This window comes from Physeter macrocephalus, chromosome 3, assembly GCF_002837175.3.
Source record: "Physeter macrocephalus isolate SW-GA chromosome 3, ASM283717v5, whole genome shotgun sequence".
Classification (NCBI taxonomy): domain Eukaryota; kingdom Metazoa; phylum Chordata; class Mammalia; order Artiodactyla; family Physeteridae; genus Physeter; species Physeter macrocephalus.
Window position 1 is genome coordinate 21,043,465 of NC_041216.1, and position 16,495 is coordinate 21,059,959.

At 40.8% G+C, this 16,495-nt stretch overlaps 1 protein-coding gene across 3 annotated transcripts in view; it reads right to left on the reverse strand.

Annotated features, from left to right (window-relative positions):
* Window positions 1–16,495, reverse strand: part of LOC114485940 (uncharacterized) — a 78,524-nt gene that overhangs the window by 17,419 nt on the left and 44,610 nt on the right. For all 3 annotated transcript variants that reach the window (XM_028487800.2, XM_028487799.2, XM_028487801.2), the window contains 2 exons: window positions 5,458–5,724; window positions 1,804–1,920 (listed from right to left, as the gene is read on the reverse strand). In XM_028487800.2, coding sequence (XP_028343601.1) covers window positions 1,804–1,920; window positions 5,458–5,724 — 384 coding nt within the window. The remainder of the gene's footprint in view (window positions 1–1,803; window positions 1,921–5,457; window positions 5,725–16,495) is intronic.

Consider the following 16,495-nt stretch of genomic DNA (forward strand, 5'->3'; position numbering starts at 1 on the left):
CGGGCTCAGCAGCTGTGGCTCGCAGGCTCTAGAACACAGGCTCAGTATCTGTGGCGCATAGGCTTAGTTGCTCCGCGGCATGTGGGATCTTCCCGGACCAGGGATCAAACCCGTGTCCCCTGCATTGGCAGGCGGATTCTTAACCACTGAGCCACCAGGGAAGTCCTAAAGGTTTCTGAATACAGAAAGAATATAACTAAAGCAGCAATTCTGAGAATTTTTCTAAGCGGCTTCCCTCTCCTCTCAATGAACTTTCTTTATGTAAAACCATTAATAAATACAGCTTCTGTGGCCTAAGATAGATCACATCTCAGTCTCACTTTGATGGAGGGATATAAATCACTAATAGAATAAAATGGTATCAGGAATTCCCTGGTGGCCCTGTGGTTAGGACTCAGTGCTCTCACTGCCAGGGCCTGGGTTGAACCCCTGGTGGGGGAGCTAAGATCCTGCAAGGCATGGGGTACAGCCGAAAAAAAAAAAAAAAAAAAAAAGAATAAAATGGCATCTACAAAAATCAATTAAAATGGAGAGTTAATTCTAGAAAAAGTCGGGGCTTCCCTGGTGGTCCAGTGGTTAAGAATCTGCCTGGGACTTTCCTGGTGGCACAGTGGTTAGGAATCTGCCTGCCATGCAGGGGATACGGGTTCGAGCCCTGGTCCCAGAAGATCCCACATGCCACGGAGCAACTAAGCCTGTGCCCGACAACTACTGAGCCTGCGCTCTAGAGCTCGCGAGCCACAACTACTGAGGCCCACATGCCTAGAGCCGGTGCTCTGCAACAAGAGAAGCCACTGCAATGAGAAGCCTGCGCACCACAACGGAGAGTAGCCCCTGCTCTCCGCAACTAGAGAAAGCCTGCATGCAGCAACGAAGACCCAATGCAGCCAATAAATAAATTAACTAATTAAAAAAAGAAAAGAAAAGAAAAAAAGAATCCGCCTGCCAATGCTGGGGACATGGGTTCAAGCCCTGGTCAGGGAAGATCCCACATGCCGCGGAGCAACTAAGCCCGTGCACCACAACTACTGAGACTGCACTCTAGAGCCCTCGAGCCACAACTACTGAGCTGACGTGCCACAACTACTGAAGCCTGTGTGCCTAGAGCCCGTGCTCCGCAACAAGAGAAGCCCGTGCACCACAATGAAGAGTAGCCCCCACTCACCACAACTAGAGAAAGCCCGCACACAGCAACGAAGACCCAACGCAGCCAAAAATAAATAAATAAAATAAATTAATTTTTTAAAAAAATCCTAAAAAAAAAAAAATTCTAGAAGTCAAAAACTCTAAATTGTCTATTTGCCAAAGCATTTTATTTATAATTTTACTACTTAAATTTGTATTTTATAATCAATATCCTTCACGTTCAAAATTTTTGTGTGACCGTAGTCAAATTCAGTGTTTGCTGAACATACACTATGTTAAGATAAAGAGTTATTGCAAAAATTAGTGCTCAGCTCTGGCTACTCCCTAAGCAGGATCCCAGAAAAACCCTCATGTATGCCTTTCCTTTGTTTTCCTCTTACATGATGTCAAATGTTTAAAAACCTAAGCATAACACCTTGACCTCTTTGGAGTAGAGATACTACAAAAATCCAATGAAAATCAGAATATAAAATTATATCACAGTGCCTACAATATATTTAGGCTCATGCTCTTCCCTAATTCTGATTGTAAAATTAATATAAACCCTTATTTAACATTTTCTTCATTAGGAAGTCAGACAAAACACAAGCCTCCAAAGTAGCTTTTGGAAACACGACCACAGGCAGGATGGGATCTGCTTTCACAGTAAATACTTACTGTGTGAGAACCGCTGAGTGATTGGGGTTCCAGGATAAGGGTAAGTCCGACTCTCCCACTGAATGTTTCCTTCCTGGACAGCCTTTATGAAACCATGATAACACTGGTGGGCTACACCTAAAGACAAAAATAACAAAAGCTTCAGCCTGGACTCTTCACTTGTAAATCAATTATTAAAACTCCATCTATTAATTGTCTTATCACTTTTATAAGACATAAGTTTCTTTGAGGAACTCCAAATTTCTTTGATTTCTTCATTCAAAGACAGAAAACAGAATCACAGAATTTCAAACTGGAAGATCTAATCCTTTCGTTTTACCAAGGTTAAGTAACTCCCTCAAGGTTACAAAATCAGCTCACACTTAAAATCTGCTCCCCTTTACATTATATCATGAGGCAACACATCAAAATAATTGGTGCTATTTACTCCAAAGCAAAGGGGCTGGGAGATAATTTAGTTTTGTGAGAAAAAGTGTGGTAAAACAGTCTCTGGAATATAACAGCTGTTCAGGAAATATCTACCATGGCAACCAAGTATTCTCCATCTTAAACAAGGAGTAATAATTAGCTGACAGTGGATTATGAAATGATGAATTTATAACTAAGGAAAGCTGTTTTTAAAAAAAAAAAAATCAGAGTTTTTACTATAATGCTGGATACATGTCATTATATATATGTCCAAACTCACAGAATGTACACCCTATGTAAACTACAGACTTTGGGTGACAATGATGTAAAATGTATGATCGTCAATTGTAAGAAATGTACCCCTCTGGTGAGGGATGTTGAAAGTAGGGGAGGCTGTGCATGTCTGGTGACAGGGGTATATGGGAAATCTAAGAACCTGCTCAATTTTGCTGTGAACTTAAAACCACTCTAAAAAAGTTAAGTCTATTTTTTTAAAAAGTGAGAGCTTTATACTTCTGGAACAATCTGCTTTCTCAACACATGAAATTACTTTCTTATTTCAAAGAGAAACATTTTGAATGAAGAGTACAACCAATTATATATATATATGTATATATGATTTTTAAAATAAATTTATTTATTTATTTTTGGCTGTGTTAGGTCTTCATTGTTGCATGTGGGCTTTCTCTAGTTGCGGTGAGCAGGGGCTACTCTTCATTGCGGTGCAAGGGCTTCTCATTGTGGTGGCTCCTCTTGTTGCGGAGCATGGGCTCTAGGCGCGTGGGCTTCAGTAGTTGTGGTACATGGGCTCAGTAGTTGTGGCTCGCGGGCTCTAGAGCGCAGGCTCAGTAGTTGTGGCGCACGGACTTAGTTGCTCCGTGGCATGTGGGATCTTCCCAGACAGGGCTCGAACCCGTGTCCCCTGCATTGGCAGGCAGATTGTTAACCACTGTGCCACCAGGGAAGCCTCAATTATTTATATTTTGAAAGAGTGTATCATTCTTGAATTTATGCCACCTCAGTGGATCCTTAAACAGGATCACAGAACATGTTTTCTAATGATGATCATTATCCCTTGGTTGAACTCACAGTTAAGAAATGGAATATTAAAAAGACATGGCCATTTTTTGGTTCTGAAGAACCTGGGGGCAGGAGAGGAATAAAGACGCAAACGTGGAGAATGGACTTGAGGACACGGGGAGTGGGAAGGGTAAGCTGGGACGAAATGAGAGAGTGGCATGGACATATATACACTACCAAATGTGGGAAGCAGCCACATAGCAAACGGAGATCAGCTCAGTGCTTTGTGACCACCTAGAGGAGTGGGATAGGGAGGGTGGGAGGGAGACACGAGGGAGGAGATATGGGGATATATGTATACGCATAGCTGATTCACTTTCTTTTTTTTTTTTTTTTTTTTGCGGTACACGGGCCTCTCGCTGTTGTGGCCTCTCCCGTTGCGGAGCACAGGCTCCGGATGCGCAGGCTCAGCGGCCATGGCTCACGGGCCCAGCCGCTCCGCGGCATGTGGGATCTTCCCAGACCGGGGCACAAAACCGGTTCCCCTGCATCGGCAGGCGGACTCTCAACCACTGTGCCACCAGGGAAGCCCATGATTCACTTTCTTATAAAGCAGAAACTAACACACCATTGTAAAGCAATTATACCCCAATGAAGATGTTTAAAAAAAAGAAAAAAAAACGACATGCCCATTTTTAATGTGTGACCATACTGCCAACTACGAACTCGTGAAGTAATACAGATTTGCAAATGTTGAAATGAGGTAAGGCAGTAATGAATAAAAGACAGACACATAATGACTGAGGGGAAAGAAAGCTGTCTTGGCAGTGACTTCCCCCAGAAGATCTAAGACTGCGAGTACTAGGCTAAGGTTCTTCTCTCTTAAAGAAAGATCAGGGCTTCCCTGGTGGCGCAGTGGTTGAGAGTTCGCCTGCCGATGCAGGGGACACGGGTTCGTGCCCTGGTCCGGGAGGATCCCACATGCCGCGGAGCAGCTGGGCCTGTAAGCCGTGGCCGCTGGGCCTGCGCGTCCGGAGCCTGTGCTCCGCAACGGGAGAGGCCACAACAGTGAGAGGCCTGCGTACCGCAAAAAAAAAAAAAAAAAAAAAAGAAAGAAAGATAAAAATGATAAGCATGCCAAATAAAACCTAAGAATAAATTCATATATTTGATTAGATCACCACCCCTTGTCTGTGATTCTCCACCTCTATTTTAGAGGTAAAACCATCTATTTCCACAGTGTAGGGAGCCAATCTCTCCTGAAGAGTCCATTAACTCTGCAAACAGAAGCAGGCTGTGCATACCATTATTACCAGTTGTTAGCAGATGAGCACAGGGCCCAGCAAGCAGTTTCAACACAGCTGGTCCTTATTAGCCCTCTAGGTTGGACTTTGGACAAATGACAGGGACCCTAATCCTCAGAGAATCACTCTGATTTGAGGAAAAGATTTTAAGACTGATTCTGATCTAAAGGTTTTTCTCTCTCGTATCTCTGGCTGCCTTGTTCCCAACAGGAAAGAAAAAATTGATACGACCCTTGCTTTGATCAAAGATTATTCAACTGGCTCGGTCATCTTCATTCAAAAAATGGGCCCTTTCCACCTAAAATGGAATGAAACCAAATAACTGCTATTAATTAAAACTACAGTACAACTAGTAACCTCAACATTTAGTCAAAGTTGAAATCTTGATTAGAAAATGGAGGGGGAAAAAAAAGGAGAAACTCATTTAAAAAGTAAAAGACATACATAGGGCCTGTGCTGTTTAGAAATAAAATCAAGCAGTAAATGCTTTCATAATCCCACATCTGCCACAATTAGCTACTTTAAGCTATTCACAGTTCGCTATGAGGATTGTAAAGCAGTTATAATAATCCTGACAATGGTAAGAGTTATATGAAGGTTAGCTATTACTGTCAATCCATATCCATCCCTACTCTACCTATTCAAGAACAATACAACTTACCAGATCAACTCCAAGAATATGCAGAAAAAGAATCCTCATTTTAAAACTGGAAATTGCATTAAATACTATAGTATTCAAGCTGTTCATAAAATTAGGCAGGATAAAGAGAAAACAAAAATGTACAGTGCCAATCATCTAACACTAAATTTTAGAACCACAATAAATTTAAGGGAGAAAAGAGAAAATGAAATTGGGGGGTAAAAATAAATCATTCAAACAAATTTTAAATAAATAAATAAAACTTTCCACTTTCCACAGTACCTTTAATAAGTCGGTACCACTGTTTGCAGACAAGGGCTGCAGTTTTGTGTTCTTGGTATGGTGAAAGAAAGGACAGGATATACTCCAAAACCTCTTCTGGCAGCTCAGACATGGACCTATTATGTCTAGTCTCCTCAACCTCCAATACTGGGTGGGGCTCCTCATCTTGCTCCATTGTCCCTTCCAGCACAGTTTCTTCTTGGTCCACAGCCATGAAACTATCATCTTCACTGTCCGAGGAGCTGGCCATGACATTCCACTTGACAGCTACAGAGGAAAAGAAACAAACATCAGTATACACTGTCTGAAGTTCTGAAATAACTCAGGCAAGGCATCCAAGCTGTTCATGATTTCTTTTAGATGCTCAATCTAAAATCTGTCCTTTAGCACTTTCCCACACCAGCTGTGAGCCACCTTAATTTATCAAGTACAGCTCAAATACCAAGGCCATCCCAAATATCTAATAAATCCCTAAAGGCTTCTGATGGTATTTTTTCTCTCCACTGAAAACCAGAGTGACAGCCGAGTTCTGGTATAACCATAAAACCAAAAAACTTGTTCTCAACAACTCCTCTAACTCAAGGATCTGATTGGCAGACAGCAAAGGGAACAGCAACTAGCTTCCCTTGGCCAGTAATATGATTCAAGACCTCAAACTCAGAAGAAAAAACTAACTGTGGGTCCTAAAAGACTAAAAAGAACATTCTGAGGATATGGGAGTAAGAAATGACAGGTTTTTTTAGCTTTTATACAAGGTAATTCACTTAAGAGGATAATAAATATTTCAATAACAGGCTTAACTAGCTATAATACCAAACACAAGGCAATATTTATACTAGAAAACATCATAACAGATCCAAGGACTGAAAAACTGGACATAATACAAATGCCCACCACCAATAGAACAGGTAGATTGTGGTACATTCACACAACAGAATACTATACAGCAAGGAACCAGATACACGTAATCTCTTAAACATAATACTGAGCAAAGAAGACAAAATAGTACATACTACATGACAATGCTTATATAAAGTTCAAAACTAGGCAAAATTAATTTATGTTGTTGCAAGTGAGGATAGCGGTTACCAAAGGTAACGACTGGGAGGCTCCTGGGGTAGTGCTAAAGCTTCCTGATTGGGTGATGGTTACACAAATGTATTCAGTTTGTGAAAAATTCACCCAGGTGAACACTTAACACACTTCTCTAAAGTTTACCAAAATAAGCCACTATTAACAGTTACCTCTAGTGGAGGTTAATTAATTTTAAAAAAAATATTATGGGTATTTTTAAATGTCTTTGTGCTACCTGTATTCCCCGAATTTTCTAGGAAGAGCACAAGTTAAAACACACACAGAGGGACTTCCCTGGTGGCGCAGTGGTTAGGAATCTGCCTGCCAATGCAGGGGACATGGGTTCGAGCCCTGGTCTGGGAAGATCCCACGTGACGCGGAGCAACTAAGCCCGTGCACCACAGCTACTGAGCCTGCGCTCTAGAGCCCATGAGCCACAACTACTGAGCCCACGTCTAGAGCCCATGCTCTGCAACAAGAGAAGCCACCGCAATGAGAAGCCCGTACACCACAATGAAGAGTAGCCCCCGCTCACTGCAACTAGAGAAAGCCGCACGCAGCAACAAAGACCCAGCACAGACAAAAATAAATAAATAAATAAATAATAAATAAATAAAACATACACAGAGGCAGGCAATTCATTTATACCACACCACTGATGTTTCATGCAAAGCCTGAGGTAAAAACAGTAAAATGAAGGAAACAGGGTGATTTATGTAAGAAGTGTGTCACAGGTTAGATTCTAGAGGAAGCAGATGCTAAAATAAAATTAGGAATGAAAAAGGTTTAATGGGGAGAACTCTTATGAGAAGAAAAGAATAGGATTTAGCAGGAGGAGACATCAGACCATGAGGCAGATCTGACAAAGCCTGTCCTACAGAGAGCTCGGGGGCAAAGACGGCCAGCAGAGGACTCAAGTGCTGGGCAAGAAGGTGAGGCTCTTAGATCACTGCCCTGCTCACCACCACTGCCTGTCCTGAGAAGAGCATGACCTTGTTTCCAATGCTGTGGCAGACCCTGAAAGGACTAACAGCTTTCTTTTGCTACATTCCTTACAAATGGGCAGCAAGTTATTTCTTGAAGGGGCATCTGAGTTCATTTTATAATTTTTTAATACATCTATTCCCTTGACCATACTCACCTACCCTGACCATTTACTACGCCATCCACCTTACAAATTTCCAGCATTCCCTCCAGCACTAATGAGAAGGATAAGAAATAACAGGAAGAGAAGAGTGACCCTGAAATATACTTTGGGGCCTTGAGAAAGATCTGAAATGTTCCAAAAGGTGAGGCGGGGGTGGTGCAAGGAGAGCAAAGAAAAGAAACCTCCAACATCATCTCTACCACTCCTGTAATTCACATACTAATTATGTACAGCATCTTAACAACTGGAAGAATGATCACATTAAGAAAAACATGAGTCAAAACTCATGAAATTGCTCCCAACATAATTTATCTACAAAATTAGCTCATGATACTGCAATGTATCCTAGCAAAGTGGCTGCTAGAATCTTGATGATGATGAACAACTGGTGGCTAATTAGAAGTAGGGGAGGGGCATCCCTGGAGGCACAGTGGTTAAGAACCTACCTGCCAATGCAGGGGACACAGGTTCGAGCCCTGGTCCAGGAAGATCCCACATGCCACGGAGCAACTAAGCCCATGCGCCACAACTACTGAGCCTGCGCTCTACAGCCTGTGAGCCACAACTACTGAGCCCACGTGCCACAACTACTGAAGCCCACATGCTCCAGGGCCTGCGTGTCACAACTACTGAGCCTGTGTGCTGCAACTACTGAAGCCTGTGTGCCTAGAGCCCGTGCTCCGCAACAAGAGAAGCCATTGCAATGAGAAGCCCGTGCACCGCAACGAAGAGTAGCCTCCGCTCGCCACAACTAAAGAAAGCCCACGTGCAGCAATGAAGACCCAACACAGCCAAAATTAAAAAGGTAGGGGAGTAGCCTAAATCCTCCTAGTTGGGGGAGAGTGGTGGTGGCAGAGGGAGGGCAGCAGCAATTCCCTCCATTCCTCAAAAGTAGAGAAGTATTGTGATAGGTTCACTATAAATTGTGTTAAATAAAAAATCCTAGATAGTTAGCCACATCTGCCCTACTTGCAGTGAACTGTTTTTCCACATGTTTAACTTGCTAGAGGAAGGCCTTTCCATTTCTAGCCCTAACTCCTACCCTAAAGAGAACAGTTACATATCAAAATGACTATATTACCCAAGGCAATATACAGATTCAATGCAATCCCTAGCAAATTAACAATGGCATTTTTCACAGAACTACAACAAAAAATCTTAAATTTTGTATGGAGAAACAAAAGACCCTGAATAACCAAAGCAATCCTGAGAAAGAAAAATGGAGCTGGAGGAATCAGGCTCCCTGACTTCAGACTATATCACAAAGCTACAGTCATCAAAACAGTATGGTGCTGGCACAAAAACAGAAATACAGATCAATGGAACAGGATAGAAAGCCCAGAAATAAACCCACACACCTATGGTCAATTAATCAATGACAAAAGAGGCAAGACTATACAATGGAGGAAAGACAGTCTCTTCAATAAATGGTCCTGGGAAAACAGGACAGCTATATGTAAAAAAATGAAATTAGAACAATCTTTAACACTATACACAAAAATAAACTCAAAATGGATTAGAGACCTAAATATAAGATGGGATACTATAAAACTCTTAGAGAAAAACACAGGCAGAACATTCTTTGACATAAATCGCAGCAATATCTTTTTTGAGCCATCTCCTAGAGTAATGGAAATAAAAACAAAAATAAACAAATGGGACCTAATTAAACTCAAAAGCTTTTGCACAGCAAAGGAAACCATAAACAAAATGAAAAGACAACCCACAGAATGGGAGGAAATATTTGCAAACTATGCAACTGAGAAGAGATTAGTCTCTCTCCAAAATTTACAAACAGCTCATGAGGCTCAATAGCAAAAAAACAAACAACCCAATCAAAATAAGGGCAAAAGACCTAAATAGACATTTCTTCAAAGACATACAGATGGCCAAGAGGCACATGAAAAGATGCTCAACATCTCTAATTATCAGAGAAATGCAAATCAAAACTACAGTGAGATATCACTTCGCACCAGTCAGAATGGCCATCATTAAGAAAAAAATCTATAGGGAATCCCCTGGTGGTCCAGTGGTTAGAACTCCGTGCTTTCACTGTCCAGGGCCCGGGTTCAATCCCTGGTCGGGGAACTAAGTTCCTGCAAGCTGCACGGCACAGCCAAACAAACATATCTACAAACAATAAATGCTGAAGAGGGTGTGGAGAAAAATGAACCCTCCTACACTGCTGGTGAGAATGTAAATTGGTACAGCCTATGGAGAACCGTATGGAGGTTCCTTAAAAAACTAAAAATAGAGCTGCCATATGATCCAGCAATCCCACTCCTGGGCATATATCCAGAGAAAAACATGGTTCGAAAGGATACATGCACCCCAGTGTTCACTGCAGCGCTGTTTACAATAGCCAAGACATGGAAACAACCTAAATGTCCATTGACAGATGAATGGATAAAGAAGATGTGGTACACATATACAATGGAATATTACTCAGCCATTGAAAAGAATGAAATTATGCCATTTGCAGCAACATGGATGGACCTGGAGATAATCTTACTAAGTGAAGTAAGTCAGACAGAGAAAGACAAATATCATATGATATTGCTTGTATGTGGAATCTTATAAATAATGATACAAATGAACCTATTTACAAAACAGAAACAGACTCACAGACTTAGAGAATGAATTTATGGTTATGGGGGGGAGCGGGGGAGGAGGGATAGATTGGGAGTTTGGGATTGACATGTATACACTTTTATATTTAAAACAGATAACCAACAAGGACCTACTGTCAGGGAACTCTGCTCAATATTCTGTAATAACCTAAACGGGAAAAGAATTTGAAAAAGAATAGACACATTTATATGTATAACTGAATCACTATGCTGTACACCTGAAACTAACACAACACTGTTAAACATACTCCAATATAAAATTTCTAAAAATCTTTTAAAAAAGAGTACAGTTACATAAAACAGAAAACAATAATTAGAATTTTTCTGGCTCCTCTCCCACAAAAGTGCCTTTTTCTACTGGAAAAAATATCACTTCCCACAATCCTTCTTACTCTTTCCCCTGCAAGTTATCATTTTTCATCTCCCATTGACTATATTCCTTTATTTATTGACTTTCTCATATATTTAACCCTCACTCAGCTCTGAAATTCACCAAGGAAAAGAGTCCAAAGAAACAGATTCCTTGAGTTCGGCTGCATCTTTCACATTTGAATTAAATATAGCATGTGAAATACAACTGCTCCCTTACACATCTTGACAGATTGTGAGCTGAGGGTCTGCTTCTGAACAAACTGAATCAATGAAGGCTGCAAAAGGTTATTTATATTACTATTTTTTCCCAAACAAAATAAATCTGTTTGGCTCAATAAAACAACTTCTTACTCTCTTTCCAAACCTTCTCAAAGTACAATTAGCAAGCCTAAATAAAGGGACTCACACTTTTGTAATTCCAAGTTTTAAGCAATTCTCATCGTTCAACCATTTCACTGTCCATAAAAGCAGCAAACCTCATGCCCCCGAGGGCATGTTTGCTAACTTGGCTTTGAGCACAGATGCCAATGAGAACGCACAGGTATGGGCTCAGATGCAAATCCTCTGTAATTAAGGTGCCCTGCACCAATTTGAACAGCCCTTCATTTTCATGTCCATGATTAGGTAATGAAATCATCACTCATACTCCCAGAGGATACAGAGACACTTTGAAACAGTTTTTCATTTTTTCATGCCAAAAGGTGTACACTGGCCTGAGAGTCTGCTGCCAGACTCCCGAGCCATACCCAATGACCCTTTGCTGGGTCAAGAGGGATGGTACTGAAGAGAAACCATTTATTTGGCCCAGCTGTATCTTTTCCTTTGAAAAACTACTACACTATATCCAACTAAATACAAACCAATTTTTAAAACCCAAATATTTTGCCCTTCTGGAGTTTAAATTAAGGTTAAGACTTTGAGACTGGGAGATCTGGCTACTGTTTCTAGCAATAATGATCTGTTACCCAGGCTAAGGCACACAGTTAAGACAGGAAAATCTCTCTATCCCTAAGTAATGAAAGTTCCCCACCTACTTCATAAAGATTCTGTAAAGACAGCAGATGGCAACAAACTCCTCTGAACTTATTGGAGGAAACAGATTAACTTGTGAAGGGTTAAAATCGATTCAAAGAAATTCACGATGGGAATGAAACTACTTTGTTATCCATGTAACAATCACTGCCTAGTACAATATTTGACCAATTGTACCTTTGATTTCTACACAACTAGACATCTGACAATCCTCTTGGAGTAAACACATTTTCTTTTCTTAAGAAAATCAGAATACACTTCACTTACCTGAAAGGAAACTGAACATTTAAAATACAATCAAGCTTACTCTTCACAATTTCAAAAGGTTAAAAAATGCAATTGAGGAAGAACCTTAATGATGATGGTAAAATAACGCACTGAGACTTAACTAAAGAATGCGTAGCTGGATTGAACGGCAAGCACCCACAGTCATCCATCAGCACGAGGGCCTCTCAAGCTTCAGGGGCAAAGTAGCAATCCTGCACAGACATCATTATGAACTCATGAAGTTACCCACCCCAGCCACACTAATGGGAGCTAAGTATTTTTTTTTAATATTTATTTATTTATTTGGTTGTGCTGGGTCTTAGTTGTGGCAGGCGGGCTCCTCAGTTGCAGCACATGGGCTCCTTAGTTGCGGCTCACAGGCTCCTTAGTTGTGGCCCGCGAGCACATGAGCTCCTTAGTTGTGGCATGCAAACTCTTAGTTATGGCATGCACATGGGATCTAGTTCCCTGACCAGGGATCAAACCCGGGCCCCCTGCATTAGGAGTGTGGAGTCTTATCCACTGCGTCACCAGGGAAGTCCCGTGAGCTAAGTATTAAATACTATCCTTGAAAATATAAAATACTGTTGAATGAAGATTTACAGACCACAATATGATCCAAACTAAGATGATAATAAGTCTTCTTCTTATTAATATACCACCATTATCACTGTACTAAGTCAAATGAAAAAGTTACAAGTGAAAAAATGGTAAAATATAAATTTCTACCTTATTTCATGCACTCAATAAATACCAATGGAACATTTGCTATATGTGAAAATACTGTGCTTAGATCTCATGGGAGTTCTAAAAAGAAGATATGCCACTATTTCCTCTCAAAGAGATTAACCCAGTAAGAGCCAAAGACACATAAAGAATACCAGCACAGGACAGACTGTGGTACCAAACAAGAAGCTCTAGCAGTTCAGGGAAGGAAGAGGTGGCTTCCAACTAGTATGAGAAGGAAGTAACACAGAAGCAAGCACTTTGGCTTTGAAGAATAGGTAGCATCCCAGAGAATGAAATGGGGGAAGGTGGAAAGATGAAAGATTTTCAAGTTACTGTCTCCTGTACGATATTCTTTGCCACTTACAGAATTACTTTTAGGACAAAAGGGCAAAAACTGGACTTCCCTGGTGGCACAGTGGTTAAGAATCCGCCTGCCAACGCAGGGTCATGGGTTCGAGTCCTGCTCTGGGACGATCCCACATGCCACGGAGCAACTAAGCCCATGCAACACAACTACTGAGCCCATGTGTCACAACTACTGAAGCCCGTGTGCCTAGAGCTCATGCTCCACAACAAGAGAAGCCACCGCAATGAGAAGCCTGTGCACCGCAACAAAGAGTAGCCCCTGCTCGCTGCAACTAGAGAAAGCCCGCGCAGCAATGAAGACTCAACGCAGCCAAAAATAAAATAAATTTTAAAAGAATGATTAAAAATATATATATTTTTAAAAAGGGCAAAAACTGTTTTTTACTCGATGGGCATATTACCACATGTACAAACTACTTAATATTTTATCTACATTAACAGAAGCTCATAATCTGGAGACTCCTTAGTTCCTGACAGTCAATGTTTTGATTTTAAAAAGTCTAGAAATAGAATAATTTGGCATAACTACTGTTGCCATTAGCAAACTGTGAGCTATTTTGACAAGTAAATGCAGAGCTGTTTCTAGAAAGCGTTCCAAATTTAATAACAGATATCAGCTGCAGTGAGGTCTGTTCTTTCTAAATGGTTAACTCATCTCTGTGTTATCCAAGAGTCCCTTTAATGAAACAGAAAAATAAGGTATTTCCCCAAACTACCCCACAGTATACTTTCTTATCATTCTTTGCAATGATAAGATGATGTTAAATGAAAGAATTTTTTGACTGTTACAGAATAGTAGCAGAAATGTACAGTTCTCAGGGCCATTCCCCATATTCATATGTAGTAGCCAAAGGATTTTACTAAGTATAAACGGTTGAGAAAAATACACTGGTTTCAATCATCAATGAAGATATTCTAGGTTCTGAAAATTCCATATGGAGAACCATATACTCTAGGTTCAGCAAAATGTTTCATGTGGTACAAAATGAAAAAAGTATAACAAAACTTTAACACTCAAATTTATATTTCGTGAGAGCTTGAATTTTTAGATTTTAAGAGAAGACAGTAATAATATACAAAGTATAGCGTAATTCTAATTGTAGTAATTTAACTGTAGGACTTCCCTGGTGGCGCAGTGGTTAAGAATCCGCCTGCCAATGCAGGGGACACGGGTTCGAGCCCTGGTCCGGGAAGATCCCACATGCCGCGGAGCAACTAAGCCCGTGTGCCACAACTACTGAGCCTATGCTCTAGAGTCCGAGAGCCACAACTACTGAGCCCATGTGCCACACTACTGAAGCCCGTGCGCCTAGAGCCCGTGCTCCACAACAAGGGAAGCCACCTCAGTGAGAAGCCCGCGCACCACAATGAAGAGTAGCCCCCGCTCGCTGCAACTAGAGAAAGCCCGCGCACAGCAACGGAGACCCAATGCAGCCAGAAGCCCGCGCACCACAATGAAGAGTAGCCCCCGCTCGCTGCAACTAGAGAAAGCCCGCGCACAGCAACGAAGACCCAATGCAGCCAAAAATAAACAAATAAATAAATTTATTAAAAATAATGATAATAATTTAACTGTAACAGTGATTTTAAACAAAAGGCTTTCATTTGAAGTGTAGTACAAATCAGAGGAGAGTTAGAGAAAAGGTGCATTAAAAGGTGCAATTTTCTAGGCTTGGAAATGATTTTCCTCTTGAAAATAATTATTTAGGAAAGTAAGAAAATGCAAAAGAGGCAAATAACCATACTGTAACAGTAGTAAACTGTGTTAACTCAAAATTGACTGCACCAGGCTGCAGAAACGCTCAAAGCACACTTACCTCTCCCTCTGTGCTTCCACAATACTAAGTACCTGTCTTCATACTAGCAATTACTATACTGTTGTCTGTCTGCCTCCTCCTCTCCCCTTCGGGCACAAAAGAAAATAATTCTATTTCTTGCATCCATATAGACACTCAGCAAAAGGCTGCTGAATGAAAAAGCAAACAAAGCTTTTAGGAATTCATTTTAGAGTCAACAACAAAAGCTAAATGTTCACTTCTAGATATTCTGATTGAAAAAAACAGAAACTTCATATCAAAAATTTAAATGAAAAATAATAAAATCACAGATTTCAGATGGTTAAAGACAAATAAAACTAGAGGGTAAAAATGGGGCATAAGGGACTTCCTTGGCAGCCCAGTGGTTAAGAATCCATGCTTCCACTGCAGGGGGCATGGGTTTGATCACTGGTCAGGGAACTAAGATCCTGTAAGCTGCGTGGTGCAATCAAAAAAATTTAAAAAAATTTTTAAATTAAAAATAAAATGTATAGTACTTAAGCAAATCATTACTATTTTTAAAAAATATGTATTTATTTATTTGGTTGCACCGGGTCTTAGTTGCGGCACATGGGCTTCTCAGTTGCAGCTCGCTGGCTCCTTCTTTGCGGCACATGGGCTCCCCAGTTGCGGCATGTGAACTCTTAGTTGTAGCATGCATGTGGGATCTAGTTCCCTGACCAGGAATGGAACCCGGGCCCCCTGCATGGGGAGCGCAGAGTCTTAACCACTGCGCCACCAGGGAAGTCCCAAGTCATTACTATTTTTAAGGTGTTCTGGTTTTTCTGCCATTATGTAACCTCATTCTGAAAACAAGGGAGGAGTATGCAAAACCACTGCATATCAGGATTCTCTTAGCCTTTTGGGGAAAGGTTCTATCACAATGGTTCCCAGACCTCTGAATGTCACAGACCAGCAAGTTTTTTTGAACTGACATAGGGTCGACAACTTTTAATTTTCCCAAATAAGGCAGGAAAAACAACAACAACAACAACAACTACCTACCCACACCCACAAATCCTACCATCTAATATCATCATAGTTTCATAAAAGGACGTTTAAAAACCTGAACAACTTGGAAGATCATAATCTCTGAATAAAGGCTTTTCCTTCCAAGAAAGGAAATCTTATAAACACACGCATGTACAAACCCTCAAGACAATATGAACCTGAACCAATATTTTTGGGACTACTATTTCACTACTATGTCAGGCTATTTCATTTTACTACTTATTTACTTTGTGAAAAAAAATCCCACAATTTAAACAAGTTATACAGTCTGAAATTTTTTAAAGGCTAATTTAAATTAAAACTCCCAGCATGCTGGGAAACCATTTCCAAATGCTAGAAAAAGAGAGTCAATGATGGCTACTGGCAAGAATGCATGAAAGATTAATGTAACCTGATTTCTTTTAGAAATAGCTTAGCTGCTCTTTTGTTTCATTGGCTGGTGAATTTATAACGCTTTTTAACTCATGTATTTCCCCCACTAAATTCTTAAGGTCTGTATTTTTATTTTTTTAAAATTATTATTATTTTTTTCGGTACGCGGGCCTCTCACTGTTGTGGCCTCTCCCGTTGCGGAGCACAGGCTCCGGAGGCAC